Source organism: Budorcas taxicolor, chromosome 16 (assembly GCF_023091745.1).
Source record: "Budorcas taxicolor isolate Tak-1 chromosome 16, Takin1.1, whole genome shotgun sequence".
Lineage (NCBI taxonomy): Eukaryota > Metazoa > Chordata > Mammalia > Artiodactyla > Bovidae > Budorcas > Budorcas taxicolor.
The window spans coordinates 68,003,776-68,023,232 of NC_068925.1; the positions used below are offsets into that span (position 1 = coordinate 68,003,776).

The 19,457-nt window shown below is 37.2% G+C and overlaps 1 protein-coding gene across 1 annotated transcript in view; it reads left to right on the forward strand.

Moving 5' to 3' along the window:
- HMCN1 (hemicentin 1) overlaps positions 1-19,457 on the forward strand; it is a 537,345-nt gene that overhangs the window by 383,867 nt on the left and 134,021 nt on the right. The window contains exons 50-57 of the mRNA XM_052653879.1: positions 680-853; positions 2,436-2,549; positions 3,588-3,733; positions 7,711-7,861; positions 8,842-9,036; positions 11,353-11,466; positions 16,442-16,629; positions 18,333-18,429. Of these exons, the coding sequence (XP_052509839.1) occupies positions 680-853; positions 2,436-2,549; positions 3,588-3,733; positions 7,711-7,861; positions 8,842-9,036; positions 11,353-11,466; positions 16,442-16,629; positions 18,333-18,429 (1,179 nt within the window). The remainder of the gene's footprint in view (positions 1-679; positions 854-2,435; positions 2,550-3,587; positions 3,734-7,710; positions 7,862-8,841; positions 9,037-11,352; positions 11,467-16,441; positions 16,630-18,332; positions 18,430-19,457) is intronic.

Below are 19,457 nucleotides of genomic sequence, written 5' to 3' on the forward strand. Positions count from 1 at the left end.
GTATATTTCATACATATATATATTTCATATTCAGTGCTCCTATTTCATTTAGTTTGTTTCCCAATTTCTCTCTTTTTTTTTCTTTTGATGTTCTTTCTCTTGCCGTTACCAAGCGTAGTAGAAAAGCTTCCATTATCTTTTATGGAACAAGTGTACCTGTCGTTCTCTTCCTTCCAAACTGACCCTTTTGAGTCCAAACTCTGTATGTTTTCTATATTCTCTGTATATTTCCTGCTTGCTCCTCTCTGTTTACGCTACTCTGCTCCCAACATGCTCCCGCCTCCCACTACTCTCCTTTCTTTCATCTTGTAACCAGTGCCAGTTCTTTGAGGCTCACTTTGAAATCTGCCCCTTTAGGTGATCCCTGATGAGAGTCCTCTCACAACCCCGCACCTTACATTGGATTGGATGCTCCACTGCCTCCGTGTATCCTGTACCACTATTTCCATGATTGTCCATACTGCAGTGTGTTAGGATTCCCTTTTATATGTCCTCCTCTCCATTACTCTGTGAGCTTTTGAAGGTTCTCACTGCTTTTGTGTAGAATGAGAACAGTAACCAATTGTTTCTATAGTTGTTAGGGAATGGAATTATGCAAATAAGTACTTACGGAAACTTAGAAATGCACAAATAAAGTTTCTGAGTCTATTTCTTGGATTAAATTTTAAATCTTTTTCAGTATCTCCTATAATTGCTGGTGTTGATGGCGATGGCAACCCTGAAGACGTCACTGTTATCCTTAACAGCCCCACGTCTTTAGTCTGCGAAGCTTATTCATATCCCCCAGCCACCATCACCTGGTTTAAGAATGGAACTCCTTTAGAATCCAACCGAAATATCCGTATTCTTCCAGGTAACTAGCTTACTTCAGATACCCAAGATGTGTTTGTACCACCTACTTTTATAAAAAACAGAATCATTGCTATTTTCATATAAACACTTACATTGTTCGTGGTGTTGTACTATTGCTATCTAATTTTTTAATTTTATCTCTAAATCTTGTAATCTAGGGTAGTAAAATTTCTTTTTGAAAGACCAATAAAGTAAATAAAAGGCAAATAAATAAATACTACAGAGTGATTAATTGGTTAAATATAATGTTGAATACCAAAAGGGTAGAAATTCACTTCTTGTTGAATTGAACCTTGAAGGTTAGTATTTAGATTGACAGAGTTTGTTATTCCTCATTAATACTTGGAAATATGTATGTACTGTGGCCCACCAAGCTCCTCTGTCCATGGGACTTCCTAAGTAAGAATACTGGAGTGGGCTTCCGTTTCCTTCTCCAGGGAATCTTCCCGTCCCAGGGATTGAACCTACATCTCTTGCATTGGCAGGCATTTACAGGATGATTTTTTTTATCAGTAGTCATAGAGCATAATAAATGAAGTAGTGACAAGTTTTATAATAATGAAAAAAGGAATGGCCACCATAGGCTGAAGTGGCCATGAAATGGTTTGTTATAGCCAGAACTTGAAACAAACCTTTGAGAAAGTTATAGAACTTTGTTGGTTGGAAATGAGTTAGGGGAGATTTCAGATCCATCAGAATGACGAGTGTGGGAAAAGTACAAGGTAAGAATGCCCTGTCTACATGCAGGCAATAATAAACATACTCCTTACCTCCCTCTTGAGTAGATTGTGTTCACAGGTATATATGTCAGGGAGGAGGGCGGCAGGACATAGATCAGAAAGGAACGTTGGAGTCTTGTTTTGAATGCCTAGATTTAAGAGTTTTGAATTTATACTTTAGTCAATTGAAAATCATTGAAAATTTTTAGGAAGAAAAATTATAATAAAAAACTGTGTTTAGAAACTTTCCTGGTGGCCCAGTTCCTGACTCCACAATCGCAATGCAGGAGGCCCAGGTTCGATTCCTCCTTAAGGAATTAGATCCCACATGCTGCTACTAAGAGTTCACATGCAGCAAGTAAGAGCCAGCACAGTAAATAAATTTAAAAAAATTTTTTAAAATAAGCTGTTTTAGCAAAATCAGTCTTTACTGATAGGCCAGGTAGATGAGAGGAAGAAGATAATTAAGGCAGAAGACCTGTTTGTAAAGACACATGTACACCCATGGCTGATTCATGTCTATGTATGGCAAAAAACCACCACAATATTATAAAGTAGTTAGCCTCCAATTAAAATAATTAATTTTTAAAATGCTAAAAAAAAAACAAACCTTAGTTACAGTGTGTACAAAGAGGTAGGGGAAGGTCAGAATGAGCATGAAGAGTCATTACCACAGCAGACCGCTGAGGACTTAACCAATCTATATTGTATTTTGTTCATCTATATTGTAGTTTGTTTTGTCTATTGTAGAATCGGCATAGAGAAGAATAAATAGGTTAATAGTAAGAACTAAAACTTGTGGTTTGTGCAAACCCCACTGCCAGTGTGACTTCAGAAGTTCTTTGGTGTTCTGTTGCTTTTCAGGAGGCAGGACTCTGCAGATCCTAAATGCACAGGAGGACGATGCTGGGAGATACGCTTGTGTAGCCACTAATGAGGCAGGGGAGATGATAAAGCATTATGAAGTGAAGGTCTACAGTAAGTTCTGAAAGAACACTATGTTCCAAGGTTTCTCCAGGTTTTTAACTGTTCCAATTCTGTTTTCCATTCTGGGTTCATAATTATTTATATTCATCATTAAAGTTGATCGTTTATGCAACTCTCTCCATTAAGATGGAAGTTGAATTAAACATTGTGCCCATGACCTCAATTGCTTCAAGATGTGAAAAGCCCACTGAATCTGGTCACTGACATTTTGGAGAACTTGTCAGTAGCACTTTCTTAAGTTCCTCTTTTTTTTTTCTTGTGAATTGCCCTCTTCTGAATTTTGCTGTGTAGAAGTACTTTCATGTTCAAAACTGTTCCTTAAATATGCATGCTTTATTCAGCAGCCGCAGATGAGTTTGTCAGTGACTTTGGGCTGATCCACTGTACACTGATTTATTTTAAAAAAAAAGAATAGTACTGTTAATAAGGAGTACAATTGAAGATTTTTTTTTTAAAAAAAGGAAAAGCATCTTTTAAATTATCTTTTGTTCATTGAATAATTCCCCTTAGGAACTAATAAAATGCATTTTATGGGTTATACTCAGGCTGTGTTTGGGGACCCAGAACAAACTAAACGAACTGTTCTGTGAAGCATGTTAACCTCATTGGCAGTATTATAGTGATGAGGGAAGAAAGAAAATTTTCTCCACATTCTGTGTCCGAACACTGCCATTTCATAAAATGCTCAGTTGGGTCCTTGATGAAAGGAGAGCATAGCAAGTGCCTAAGTTATTTCCTTGTTTTCTTAAGTGGTTCTCATTGTGATTTACATGACATTCCAATTTAAGAACTAATGTTTGGGACCTCTGTGTCAGTCCAGTGGTTAAGACTCCAGGCTTCCACTGCAGGGGTCACGGGTTCAACCCCTGGCCAGGGAACTAAGATCCCACAGGCTATGTGGCATGACCAAAATAAAAGATTATATTGTGCTAATGATTGCACAACATTATAAAAAAAAATTAAAATAGAAAAAAATTTTAAAAAGTAAAAGAGCTAATGTTTAATATTTTGATATTTGTGTGTGTGCAGTTCCACCCATAATCAATAAAGGAGACCTCTTGGGGCCAGGTCTTTCCCCTAGAGAAGTGAAGATCAAGGTAAACAACACGCTGACCTTGGAGTGTGAAGCCTATGCGATTCCTTCTGCATCCCTCAGCTGGTACAAGGATGGACAGGCCAGTCAAGTTTTTTTCTTTTGTTGATGTTTTTTAATAGACTAAAATAGTCAATTAAATTAAAAAAACAAAACACCCAGACACAGGTAACTCAGAGAATCAATGTGACCTTAAAATGAGAACAATCCCATGTTCCTGGAGTATAAACTTGCAAACACACACACACAAATGGAACCATATTCAACAATTTTAATATTATTTCATCACTAACAAGTTTGAAGGACTGTTTTACTGTACACTGGCAACTGTCTTTGAAAATCCAGCCACCTTCCCACTGGTGAATGGTTTTTGTGCTCTGTGGTTTTTTCAAACTTTGTGGAGAAGAAACACAAAAAGTGTTGAGTCAGATTAGAATGATCGGTATAACACAGGTACTAAGTTTATTCAGAACTTTCTCTAAATATTTTTAACTCTTTTTCAAAAGGGTAATATTCCTAACATTTCGAGATGAGGGAAAAAAGCTAACTGTGATGATAAAGTGCCCAGTACAGGTAACTGGGGCCATGGAAAGACACATCCTTCAATTATGTAATCTGACTTTCGGACCACACACAATATCTCATTCAACTTACTTACTTCTATGCATGTTTTACAAACATGTGCTAGTGTTTTAAGATCAAAGTAGTTTTTTTTAAGCTGCTATTAACACTCTGCTTAATACAGATATGACATAACTAACTTGATGTTTGTCCTGTTTTACACATAATCAACCAAATAGTCAAATTCCAATTGTAGATGTTCAGGTCAGAGTCATAATTTAAGATGCAGAAAGATATAGATTTATTTTTTCATATCGCAGATGGATTTTGCAATCCTGGTGGCCAGAAAAAAATCATCTCTTATAAAATAAGCAAATTTCATCTGGAAGCCATTGCAAAAGGAAAAATATGGAACTCCCACCATGTTCTGTTTACAGTTTCATTTCTGACTACAAACATACTTTATGAACAATATCAATTCTATATGAGTTTGCTTGGAATCAAATCCTTTCTCTTTTGAAATATTATTATTTTATTTTTAATTTTACCTCAAACCTTTTGTTCCTTGCATTTTATACACATGCACACGTATACATATATACACATAAAAATTTGACAAAATCTTGCATTTTACTAGGAATAGGGCAGGTTTTCTTAAGTTTCATAATGAACAGTTAAACTAGTTTCACATCCAGATGGAAACTGATCCTATTATGATGCTTTAGTTAAATTGCTAAATTTTTTAGGATTTGCAATTGGTCCCCTAAAATGTGTACAAAAAATACTGGTTTTGGTTTATCTTCCATATCATTCCTTCTGCTAGTTCATTTCTCAGATAAGCAACACTGCTTGAATAAAACAGTGTTTTTGAGAAAAGCCACCAAAAATATCAGCAGCATTAATCACAATAAGTTTTGATAGAATCTATGTGTTTGTTTATTCATGCTCTGAAATTCTTCTTTGACATGGAAAGTTTAAGTTATACTATTTTTATATGTGATGTTAATAATGGTTCATTGCATCCCAAATTATTTATTGAGCATATAGTATTTGCCAAACACTATTTTAGATCCAGGTGATACCACTATGAAGGAAAGAGACCAAAAAAAACACAAAACCTTTGCTTTTGTGGAGTTTACGGGGTAGGGAGGAAACTCAACAAAAAAGTAAAACACAGTGCTTAAGGGTGAATGTTATAGAGAAAACTGAGTCAGAAAGAATAGGCAGTATGAGGAGTATGATCTCCTATTTATCTAAGGAAGACCTCACTGAGAAGGTGATATTTAAGCTGAACTCAAAGAAATTGAAGGAAGCAGACATAAGATATCTGAGAGGAAAGTATTCTAGAGAGACTGGCAAGGGACAGAGGGCCTGAGGCATTTGGCTGCAGTGCAGCGATCAATGGAAACACAAAGGAAGGTGAGAGCAAAAGATTAACGGAGGGTTGGATCATACTTAGAGCTAAGGTGGCACACTGGTAAAGAATCTGCCTGTTAATGCAGGAGATGCAGGTTCAGTCCCTGGGTTGGGAAGATCCCTTGGAGAAGGAAATTGCAACCCAACTCCAGTATTCTTGCCTGGAGAATCCCATGGGCAGAGGAGCCTGGCGGGCTACAGTCCGTGGGGTCTCAAAGAGGCAGACAGGGCTGAATGACAGCACACACACAGATTATAATGCTTACAGATCTATTGGCCTCATACTGATGGAAAGCCGCTGGAAAATTTTGAACACAGGAGTGAAATGATCTGACTTAAAAGATTTTTAAAAGATTGCATTGGCTTCTTTACTGGTTGAAGAAAGAGGAAGTCCAGAAATGAATTTATTGCCATTGTCCAAGAGATAGAAGTTGGTTGCTTGGATGAAGGTGATAGCAGGATGTGAGGGAAAGAGAGAAGTCAAAAGTTTTGCATGAGATCTCTGGGAGAGTGAGATTAGGTGGAAAGAGAAGAGGTCCAAGGATTAAGCCCTGGGGAGCTCCTCCATTTAGAGGTTGTGGGGCAGGGAGTGAAATGTCCCAAAAGATAAGGAAATACAGTTGTCAAAATTAAGACAGGTTAAACTGTGTTAAATACCACTGATCAAGTAAAATAAAGACTGAGAAACTGACCATTAAATTGAGAAACATGGATGTCACTGATGACCTTGACAATATCATTTTAGTCAAGTAGAAATGATAAAAGTCTTATTGCAGGATTCAAGAAAAGATGGAGAGAAATGGAGACAGAAAATGTAGAAAACGTTTTAAAGTCACTGGCTATAAAAGAGAATAGAAAAATATGGAGTTAGGCTGCAGTCTAATGAAGTGTTTTTCATGCAGAAATTATACTGTTGTATGCTGACTGAAATCATCCAGTGGGCACAAAGCAACTGATGATGACATACAAGAGAGAGGACACTTTCTGGAGTAGACCCAGGGATGTGGAGAATGGGCAGAGACTGGTATCAATCAAGGTTAGGGTTTTGCTAGGCAAATAAAGAGAGAAGGTGAAAGGAGTTGATTCTTTTTTTAATGCAAGTTTATGCAAGGAGTGATTGCCATAATAGACTTTCTCTGAATCACGAGGAGAGTGAGTGATCATGAAAAGATTGCAAGTTCAGTGAACTTCGGGTCCTCCTGTGGCAACAAAAAATTATGGGAGTTGGTATGCTAGAGAAAATGAGTTAGAAAGTTAAGAGGTGGTGGTCAGAAGGTGAGAACTTGAAACTGAGATTATGAAGAGGTGTGATTATTGATAATTATCAAGTTCTAGGTATAACTCTCCTATTGAGTGACCGAGAGAGGATTGGGACCAAAAAAAAAAAAAAAAAAAGATTCAAGGAGCTGAGAGCACAAAGCGTTGTCTATGTGGGTTTTGAAACCACCAAGAATTATGAGAAAAATCATTGGAAGGAGTAACAGTGAGCCAAGAACTAAAATTTTCAAGAAATAAGAGGGAATTTAGTATATACAGAATGTTTAAAAGATGAGAAATGTCCTATTAAATGTAGCTAATGTTATCAATAAAACCTCATAATATAAATATCTCAAGGTTAAATTTTTTCATTAATTAAGTAAAGATGTTTCTGAATGAGCAGTAGTGATTTTTAAATCTAATCAGGCTATGCTAATGTCTTCAGTCTTTCTTTAAAAAACTCTAGCATTTGCTACAAAATAATAAGAGTTGCTTCACTACAATGTGGGATCAGCTGAAGTAAATTTTTTTCCAACATAGATATGATACATTAAGAACATTTTTCATCATAGTTTATAAATGTACCACCCAGAAATACCTAGCACAGATATAAACTACATGAACTATAATTTTCAGTAAATAAAGACATGATTGCTCAAAAACAATCAGCTTATTCAAAGTAAATTAAGTTATTGTTGTCTTGAGTATTTCTATTTGACCTACATTTTAATTTTTATTAAAGAATCATAAAAACTCTCAACTGTATGGCCCCCTAGAGGATTTATTGGAGTACTTAATGATAACATTATTATAATTGAATTACAGCCCCTTAAATCAGATGATCATGTTACTATTGCTGCCAGTGGACACACACTTCAAATCAAGGAGACTCAAATATCAGACACTGGACGATACACGTGTGTAGCATCTAATGTTGCAGGTGAAGATGAGCTGGATTTTGATGTGAATATACAAGGTAATACTAATATGCTTATTAAATATAATTTCATTTATATGATTTGGCAAAGCAATGACAAAGAGATTTGCCTTAGTTTGCTTTAATATTTTTTTTCTGTTGACACTAATATAAAGTCATTATTGAAAACTTGAACTCAAAAAAATAACAAAGCAGAAAATAATCCTGTCATTCGGGGTTACTTCTGTTATTTTTGTGTATTTCCTTTTGATATATTTTTGTAAATGTGTATGTTATTTATAAATTGGGATCACCCAATACATACTTCTCTGTTACATTAGCTTTCCCCTAACATTATATTGTAAAGTTTATCAGAAAGCCAGAGTAACATTAAATCAGATTTTGAAGTAGTAAGACTTGGAATCTGATGACTTAGGCTCCTTCAAGCTTTGTGACTTGGTGAGTTACCTACATATTTTAAGCCCCTTTTTCTTTACTTTTAAAATTAACGCCTTGTAGAATTGTGCTGAATACTAAATAAGATAAATTATTTTCTTAGTTCATAGTTCTCACCCAGAAAACTTTGAGAATGTCCCTTTATTTTTGTTAATACACTTTTTAATCTTGGCTACATATCTTCTTTGGCTTTCTTAATAAGACAAATCCAAAATTAGTTTTCCCTGCTATAATCATATTCTTTAGCCGTGTTTATTATATTAAGAGTAGGTCCTTCCTAAGGACAGTCTATCTTCTAAGTGCTAGATCCTTTGAACAGGAATGGAGAGCAGAACATTAGCGCAACATTCTGAGCTCCATACTCTTGCTTTTCCGCTGGAGAACCAGCTCTGACTTCTGTCTGCTACTTTTTATTTTAGCTATGGGCTGAGTTGGTAGGTGTATAAGTACTTGAAAATATTTTCATATTGTCTAATTTATTACATGTACAAATCACTCTTGTGAAAATACCAGCCAAGATCTTTCTTTAATGGATTGACACTGTCATTTACATGAATCCAAAATTTCATGTCTTTCCTCCACAGTTCCTCCAAGTTTCCAGAAGCTCTGGGAAATAGGAAACATGGTGGACACTGGCAGGAGAGGTGAAGCCAAGGACGTGATCATCAACAATCCCATCTCTCTCTATTGTGAGACTAACGCTGCGCCCGCTCCTACACTGACATGGTATAAAGATGGCCACCCTCTGACCTCAAGTGAGAGAGTACTGATTTTGCCAGGTAAACACTGTAAGGAAGAGGGTGAAAATCTGAATCTCTGTCAGATGTGCTTTCCATTTACTGAAGTGAAGTGAAAGTCACTCACTTGTGTCCAACTCTTTGTGACCCCATGGACTATACAGTCCATAGAATTCTCCAGGCCAGAATACTGGAGTAGGTAGCCTTTCCCTTCTCCATAAGACCAGTTGAATTGATTGATTTTATGGCCGCTGGTATCTATGTACCTTCAAGCTAGGAGAGTCTAGGCTGAAAATTTGACGTAGGATAGAACACCTTTAATTTTCAGATCTACTATGGAATCATTCTATCAAGTTAAAGTCTTTTGGCTCCAGGTGCCTCCATTTTTCTATATAGTGAGATGAAATAATCAGCTCTGTTTCTGTACATTATTAATGATAAATTCTAAAGTATATTTGCAGATAGTTACTACTCAGTTATTAAATGCATTTCTCATAAATCAATCATAAAGATTATTAGTTTCAGATATTTCAGTTATTACATAGTTTATGATGGAAAAAGAGATGTTTAAATTGTGGAATAATAATATTTTCAAGGCTTCTGTTTACTTTTAGCAAACGTTCAAATAGGCTTGTCAAAATTTATCAAACTATACATTTAAAGTCCAGTGCCTTCCACTGTATGTAAACTTCATCTCAATTAAATAAAAGAATCTTGGATTAAAAAAAGAGACTAAATAGAAATGATGACCAGATATAGTATGTGATCCTATATTGGATCTGAGCTTCAGAAAAAAATAGATATAAAAGACAATATAATAATAATGAAATTTGAATATAGACTCTGGTTCAATAGTAGTTTTTTTCTTGATTCTACATATTGATCATTATACTATCATTCAGTTCAGTTCAGTCACTCAGTTTGTGTCTGACTCTTTGTGACACCATGAACCGCAGCACACAAGGCCTCCCTGTCCATCACCAACTCCCGGAGTTCACCCAAACCCATGTCCATCGAGTCAGTGATGCTATCCAACCATCTCATCCTCTGTTGTATCCTTCTCCTGCCCTCAATCTTTCCCAGCATCAGGGTCTTTTCAAATGAGTCAGCTCTTAACATCAGGTGGCCAAAGTATAGGAGTTTCAGCTTCAACAGCAGTCCTTCCAATGAACACACAGGACTGTTCTCCTTTAGGATGTACTGGTTGGATCTCCTTGCAGTCCAAGGGACTCTCAAGAGTCTTCTCCAACAAAAGCATCAATTTTTCGGTGCTCAGCTTTCTTTATAGTCCAACTCTCACATCCATACATGACCACTGGAAAAACCATAGCCTTGACTAGATGCACTTTTGTTTGCAAAGTAATATCTCTGCTTTTCAATATGCCGTCTAGGTTGGTCGTAACTTTTCTTCCAAGGAGTAAGCATCTTTTAATTTCATGGCTGCAGTCACCATCTGCAGTATTTTGGAGCCCAGAAAAATAAAGTCAGCCACTGTTTCCACATCTATTTGCCATGAAGTGATGGGACTGGATGCTATCATTATATAGGGATTATCCTTGTTTTATGAAATATAGATTTGTGGGTATTTAGGGGTAAAGGTGAAACATGTTAACAATTTGCTCTCAAATTTTAATATATATATATATATGTTATCTTTTTCTAAATCATTTGAGAGTATTATATATTTATATATATATAAATAAGAGTTAATATGTACATATATATGACAGAGATCAAACTAATGGATTGAAATATAAATACTTGATAAATATAGATAAAATTTTATATAAATATTGTGACTTTTCTCTGTTTGAAATTACACCATCATGAAAAGTTTGAAAATATATTATTCTTTCAAAATCATATGTTAAATGGTATACTTTATACCTTTTATATCCTTGGCTATTATTTGCTCAAATTAGTACTTGTCTCCAACAGTGTAAACTTCTTTTGTTGTTGTTGTTTGTTACCATATAGTCAGTATGTCATGTCTGACTCTTTGTGACCTGCTGGGCTCCTCTCACATGTGTTTAGAATTTTATGTAAAAGCAAGAAGTCACCACATAACAGCATTCCACATGGAACATGAGCAGGGCATAGAGCAACATTGCTTCCTATAGGAAAATCTACACAAGCTCTTTAGTTCTCAGGAGGTCTCATTTATATGCTGGGTCACTTTTCAGTAATGCACTGTGTGGTATCAATGTGGTATGTGGGGTTAACAGTGGAACACTGGATGGAGAGCCTTAAAAGAAAATGTGAGGAAGTCATTAGACCTGAAAAGTTATATCTCTGTTTATGACCACTTTCACTGTAAGATTTAGAGAAGTAAACATATGTATTGGGATCTGTTTTCAGGAGGGCGAGTGTTACAAATTCCTCGGGCTAAAGTAGAAGATGCTGGGAGATACGTGTGTGTGGCTGTGAATGAGGCTGGAGAAGATTCCCTTCAGTATGATGTTCGTGTACTCTGTGAGTTTGTTTTTTGCTTATGATGCATTCTTTCACTCAAAAGTTTTTTGAGGGACTAATGTTTGCATGATGTTGCACTCAGCATTTTAGAGACATAAGCAGAAACTGATAATTCTCCCAGGGAGTTGTCGTATACAAATTGAGAACACCTTAGTTAGTATACCTGAACTATCAAATAAGAAACTGGCTTAAATTAAAAAAGAGAGAGAGAGAGAATCACTGATCCATGAACCTGAAAACTCCCAGGCTACAATCATGTCTAACTTCTGTGATTCAGAAGAGATCCACTGAACTTTCTCCTGGCTTGCTTTTCTTTCCCAGTATTTACAACTGAAATCCTAAAATTGGATTTCTGTGGCTTTAATTGGCCAAGCATGAGTCACATATCCATATCTGAACCAATTACAGAGGCCAAGAGGCCTCACTGATAAGGCATAATTTATATGTCCACCCTTGGACCATGGACATGTTATGAATGCATGGACTGAGAGTAGAAGTATTGTACCTTTAAGGGGAAAGAGAGGGGATGGTAGAAGAAGCAGGAAAAAAGTAGATGTTTTCATTAGAAGGAGCTAAGCTGGAGAAGTAGCCGTGGGAATGTATAGGAATCAGTTGGTATGATAGTTTTTATAGAGGAAGTGATTAGACTATATGAAGCAGTAGGCACTTATCTGAGAGTATAAGATGAAACAGATTTTTGTCCTGTGTGACTGAGAAAATTACAGAAAGAGTAATAAAAATAGAAGATTTAGGAAAACAACATGACTTGAGAAGAATGAAATCAGCGTTGTTTTGGTTATGTCGAATTTAGCATGGTACCAAGATACTCAGGAAGATGTTGAAAGAGACGTTGGAAATATGGAACTACAACACAGGAGGGAGAATTGAACTAAGAATATAGGTTTGAAAGTTGTGCACCAACAAGTGATATTCAGAGGCATGAGATTTTTCAACAGAAAGTGTTATAGATAGAGTGGAAGATCAAGATCACTGTAGCATCATTTACAAGTAGGAGACAGGACAAAGAAAGTAGATTAGAGGAGGAACAACCTGAGGAGTTTATGAAACCTACGAAGTCATAGAATCCAAGGCATAGAAAAGGTTATCAAGAAGTGGGTTTAGTTCTTACATGATAGTATACATGATAGAATGCCATTCTCCCAAATCATCCCACCCTCTCCCTCTCCCTCTGAGTCCAAAAGTCCGTTATACACAGCTGTGTCTTTGCTCCTGTCTTGCATACAGGGTCGTCATTGTCTGACGCAGGATACAGCATGCTTGGGGCTGGTGCATGGGGATGACCCACAGAGATGTTATGGGGAGGGAGGTGGGAGGGGGGTTCATGTTTGGGAACACATGTAAGAATTAAAGATTTTAAATTAAAAAAAAAATGATTACAAGATTAAAAAAAAAAAAAAGAAGTGGGTTTAGTATGGAATGCTAAAGCAAATTTCAGTTCAGTTCAGTTGCTCAGTCATGTCCGACTCTGCGACCCCATGGACTGCAGCATACCAGGCTTCCCTGTCCATCACCCACTCCCGGAGCTTGTACAAACTCATGTCCATCAAGTCCGTGATGCCATTCAACCATCTCATCCTCTGTCGTCCCCTTCTCCTCCTGCCTTCAATCTTTCCCCGCATCAGGGTCTTTCCCAATGAGTCAGTTCTTTGCATCAGGTGACCAAAGTAGTAGAGATTCAGCTTCAACATCAGTCCTTCCAGTGAGTATTCAGGACTGATTTCCTTTAGGATGGACTGGTTGGATCTCCTTGCAGTCCAAGGGACTCTCAAAAGTCTTCTCCAGCACCACAGTTCCAAAGTATCAATTCTAAGGCACTCAGCTTTCTTTATAGTCCAACTCTCACATTCATACATGACTACTGGAAAAACCATAGTTTTGCCTAGATGGACCTTTGTCAGCAAAGTAATCTCTCTGATTTTTAATATGCTGTCTAGGATAGTCATAGCTTTTCTTTCAAGGAGCAGGTGTCTTTTTATTTAATGGCTATAGTCACCATGTGGAGTGATTTTGGAGCCCAAGAAAAGAAAGTCTGTCACTGTTTCCCCATCTGTTTGCCATGAAGTGATGGGACCAAATGCCATGATCTTCACTTTTTCAATGTTGAGTTTTAAGCCAACTTTTCCACTCTCCTCTTTCACTTTCATCAAGAGGCTCTTTAGTCCTTCTTCACTTTCTGCCATAAGGGTGGTGTCACCTGTGTATCTGAGGTTATTGATATTTCTCTCAGCACTCTTGATTCCAGCTTGTGCTTCATCCAGCATGGCATTTCACATGATCTACTCTGCATATAAGTTAAATAAACAGGGTGACAGTATACAGCCTTGACGTACTCCTTTCCCAATTTGGAAACAATTCATTGTTCCGTGTCAGGTTCTAACTGTTGCTTCTTGATCTGCATACAGATTTCTCAAGAGGCAGGTAAGGAGGTCTGGTATTCCCATCTGTTTAAGAATTTTCCATAGTTTGTTGTGATCCATACAGTCAAAGGCTTTGGCATAGTCAATAAAGCAGAAATAGATGTTTTTTCTGGAACTCTCTTGTTTTTTCGATGATCCAGTGGATGTTGGCAATTTGATCTCTGGCTCTTCTGCCTCTTCTAAATACAGCTTGAACAACTGGAAGTTCTTGGTTCATATACTGTTGACTCCTAGCTTGGAGAATTTTGAGCATTACTTTGCTAGCATGTGAGTTGAGTTCAATTGTGAGGTAGTTTGAACTGTCTTTGGCATTGCGTTTCTTTGTGATTGGAATGAAAACTGACCTTTTCCAGTCCTGTGGCTATTGCTGAGTTTTCCAAATTTGCTGGCATATTGACTGTAGCACTTTCACAGCATCATTTTTTAAGGTTTAAAATGGCTCAGTTGGAATTCCCAGGAGCTCACTATGGCTCAGATCATGAACTCCTTATTGCAAAATTTGGACTTAAATTGAAGAAAGTAGGGAAAACCACTACACCCTTCATACAGTTCAGTCGCTCAGTCGTGTCCGACTCTTTGCGACACCATGAATCCCAGCACGCCACGCCTCCCTGTTCATCACCAACTCCTGGAGTTCACTCAGACTCACGTCCATCGAGTCAGTGATGCCATCCAGCCATCTCATCCTCTGTTGTCCCCTTCTCCTCCTGCCCCCAATCCCTCCCAGCATCAAAGTCTTTTCCAGTGAGTCAACTCTTCACATGAGGTGGCCAAAGTACTGGAGTTTCAGCTTTAGCATCATTCCTTCCAAAGAAATCCCAGGGCTGATCTCCTTCAGAATGGGTTGGTTGGATCTCCTTGCAGTCCAAGGGACTCTCAAGAGTCTTCTCCAACACCACAGTTCAAAAGCATCAATTCTTTGGCAGACCTAAATCAAATCCCTTACAGTTATACAGTGGAAGTGACAAATAGTTTCAAGGGATTAGATCTGATAGACAGAGTGCCTGAAGAACTATGGATGGAGGTTTGTGACATTGTACAGGAGGCAGGGATCAAGACCATCCCCAATAAAAAGACATACAAAATGCAAAATGGTTGTCTGAGGAGGCCTTACAAATAGCTGAGAAAAGACGAAAACCTGAAGGCAAAGGAGAAAAGGAAATATATACCCATTTGAATGCAGAGTTCCAAAGAATAGCAAGGAGAGATAAGAAAGCCTTCCTAAGTGATCAGTGCAAAGAGATAGAGGAAAACAATAGAATGGGAAAGACTAGAGATCTCTTCAAGAAAATTAGAGATACCAAGGGAATATTTCATGCAAAGATGGGCACAATTAAGCACAGGAATGGTATGGACCTAACAGAAGTAGAAAATATTAAGAAGAGGTGGCAGGAATACACAGAAAAACTGTACAAAAAAGATCTTCATGACCCAGATAATCATGATGTTGTGATCACTCATCTAGAGCCAGACATCCTGGAGTGCAAAGTCAAGTGGGCCATAGGAAGCATCACCACGAACAAAGCAAATTTAAAGAAATGAAAACTAAAAAAGGTCATTTGGCTTTGAAACTAAAAAATCATTGGTGAAATTCAAAAGATCAATTTTTTGTTTTAGTATGGTGTGGTACTCAACCACAGAACAGAAGGATGTATACTGAGCAAATAATCAGATGGAAAAGGGAAAAATATAGACTACTCTTAGGAGATTTTGAAGAGGCAGGAAGACGTGAAATTGAGTTGTAGGAAAGCAGCTTGTCTGAAATAATATCTTTAAGAGAGTTTTGAACTTGCTTATAGATCAAGGAAAATGCTCCAACAGACAGGGACAGGTTCAAGTTTCTAGTGTGTGTGCAGATGGGAGGAAGGTACAAGATTGATGGAGCAAGTCTTAGAATAGGTGAAAAATGCAGTCAAGAAACCAAGAGAGGTCAGCTAGGGTTCACTACCTTCCATGGTAGTGAAATGCCGTCCCTTGAGATGGTAAGAAAGGACATGTGGGAACACATATCAAATGTATTTAGTCCTTTCCTTAAGTATGAGAGTAAGAGAAACAGTGGTTGGGGTGGTGTTTTGGACCCATGGAAAACAGAGAACATTAGACATTTCCACCATGGGGGAGGGGTGTATAGACAGTCAAACATTGAAGTTGGAGCTACTTGGCTTCATCATTGCTTTCTGCACCCACCCTCATCAACCTGGGATCAGAGATTAAAAAAAAAAAAAAAATTATAGTGTGACCTAAGGGTGGGGAGGGGAGCCTGTGAGGGTGGTGCAGAAAGGTAATAATCAGTATTAACCTAAATGGGAAGCAAACTTTGGGAGTCCAGCATAGGTGGGGAAGGAAAAAGTAAACCCAAATTTACATAGTTTTTATCACCACCGTGATTTATTAATGTAAAATGTTACTTCAGGATCATGGATTCTTCAACTTTTCCTTCTCTCTTATCCCAAACTTTTAAAAATTGTCATAAAGCTAGAATAATTTAGAAAGGACTTTGCTTCCTGTCTTTTCTCTTTGTTTCAATCACTTATTAGTGCCGCCAGTTATCAAGGGAGCAAATGGTGATCTCCCTGAAGAGGTCACCGTGCTGGTGAACAAGAGTGTGCTGATGGAGTGTTTATCCAGTGGCAGTCCCACACCAAGGAGTTCCTGGCAAAAAGATGGGCAGCCCTTGCTAGAAGATGAGCGTCATAAATTTCTATCTAATGGGAGAATTCTACAGGTAACAGTAAACAATCTAATTTAAAAATAGCTATGAGTTTGTATTTTATAATCACTGTGTTTTGCTTTTAAAAATAATTTGTACTGGTTTATAAATATTTGTGGACTTCCCTGGTAGCTCAGCTGGTAAAGAATCTGCCTGCAGTGCAGGAGACCCCGGTTTGATGCCTGGGTTAGGAAGATCCCCAGGAGAAGAGATAGGCTACCCACTCCAGTATTCTTGCCTGGAGAATTCCGTGGACAGAGGAGCCTGGTGGGCTTCAGTCCCCATTTATGAAAAAACAACACGTCATAAAAAGGATATAAAATACAATTATTCTTCCTCATTCTTTTCTCATTATCACTGGTGACCACTGTTAACAGTTTTATGTGAATATTTCCAGAATTCATCTGTACATTCACACACATACACCTAAATTTACTATAATATGGCCTCTGTGTTAAACATCAAATTATAAGTGAATTATTATAATCTTTTCATTGCATATTTCTGATGATAAGATTCTAGATGGTGTAAGGTTCTATGTAGATTAAAATTTGTCCTCTGTTGGCAAAGAGTTGATAATAATAGAAACCATATAAATATCCTGAATTACTGTGTACTAATGGGCATGTCTTATTTTTTTTCTTTTCAAGTGTCCGAAAAGAAAGATAGGCACTTGTAGAAATAACGCCAACTCTTTTGTTAGGACACAACTTAAGAAATTATTTCTTGAGCATATTAATGATGTTCTGTAGGTCCAAGAATTTAAGCATCAGGGAATCCAACCCAGAACATATCTCATGGAGTTCTTAAAAAAAAAAAAAAAAGTATGGGATTCACTGCTTATAAATAATCTTGAATTTTCTAAATATCTTCTAAACATCATGACTTTTTCTATGTGATGCACGTTAAACCTCTAGCTAAATGCTAAAATATTTCCGTTGGCTAGAGCTAAAAGATGTGTAGATCAATAGAAATGTCTGCATAATTTAAAGACATAGCTACTATATTCTTGCTGTGTAAAACAAACCACTTCGAACAGCTTAAAATAATAGGGATTTATTCGGCTCACAAGCCTTCTTTCTGGTTGACTGGGCGATTTTCTGGTCTTGGCAAGGCTTACTCAAGTGTCTACATACTGTGGGTTGGATTTAGTGGCTCTGTTGATCTTAGCTGGGCTCTTGCATATTTCTGGGGCCTCAGTTGCAATAACTAGGATGACCCTTCCCATGTGATCTCTCACCTTCCAGCAGGCTAATCCTGGTTTCCTCACAGAGTGGTGGCAGGCTTCCAGATGAGTGAGGGGAAGTGCACAAGGCTTAGGTTTGAAATGGAACACTGTCACATCCATCACACTCTGCTGGTCAAAGCTGATCACAAGGCCAACACAAATTCTACATCTTTATCCCACTTCCTGATGGGAGGAATTTCCAGTGATGTAGTCACATGGGCAGGGATGTAGATGGGGAAGTGGGAGAAAGACTTGGGACTTTTCTTAGTCAATATGCCAGTATGTACAAAATTGCCTTTTCTGATTAGAAATCTTTATAAATATTTATTTAATTGACCTCATAAAAACCAGCATCAGCCATGCTACATATAAAAATTCTTTATTATGTTTATCTGGTATTAACTAGAAAGAATATGGATTGTTTATTCTCAAAATTGACAAGCTGCTTTCTAAAAAGTTTTAGTTGAAATTGCTTCATTTTCCCCCTTAGGTTCTAAATACTCAAATAACAGATATCGGCAGATATGTGTGCATTGCTGAGAACACAGCTGGAAGTGCCAAAAAATATTTTAACCTCAATGTTCATGGTAAGAGCTCAGTTCCAAAAACATCTGTTAGAGTATGCTTGAAAAAGCAGGAAAACTGTGTTTTAGATTATGTAGGCTTATTTCCTATTTTTTAACTTGAACAATGTGTGGAGCCAGCATTCATTCAATCTTTCCCCTTCTTTCTTTCTTACCACAGCTTATGGGATTTATAAAGTACAAATCTTTTAGGAAGACTGTTTTTATATTATTTCAGTCCCCTAAGACAAAGTAGTTACTCCTATGTATTTGAAAGTTAAAAGAAAAAATCAAAATTTGAAATCCCAAAGAGTATAAGTTTATACGAAGTAAGAACCAAAAATAGCTCTTCTACTCATGAAAATTTACCCACTGGGCCTGATTGGAACCAGTTTCTGTCCTCAGTTATGGAATTCATGTTGAATTACACCCTCCAGAACTTAATACACTCCCCAAGGAAGAAAAAGTCACTTTGTGTAGTTTAATAATTCCTAAGAACCATCCATACATCTAATTCATTTATCAGATTTTAAGTTTTTGATAAATGCTAGACACTCCATAAATACTAGTTTTTTTTTGCTTTTGCTAAAAATGCTGTTGGATGTCAACCATAAATAATTTTATTTTCATGACACACAGCTGCTTCCAGAATATTAAATTGGAAATGGTGAACAATTATTATAACATTTTCTTTAACTGTTTGATTCACATGGCTCAGCTGGTAAAGAATGTGCCTACAATGCAAGAGACCTGGGTTCAATCCCTGGGTTGGGAAGATCCCCTGAAAAAGGGAAACGCTACCCACTCCAGTGTTCTGGCCTGGAGAATTCCATGGACTATATAGTCCATAGGGTCACAAAGAGTCAGACTCAACTGAGCGACTTTCACTTACTCTCACTCTGTGTGATTCATATACCAGATTCTAGCTCATTTTGAAAATAGCAGAAATTTGACATTAGTGAAACATGTCTTCCTTCAAAAGACTTTTATTTATCGCAATGGATATTCGTTTGTGGTGCGATATGTAGGAAGTATTGATGTCTAGCAATGTC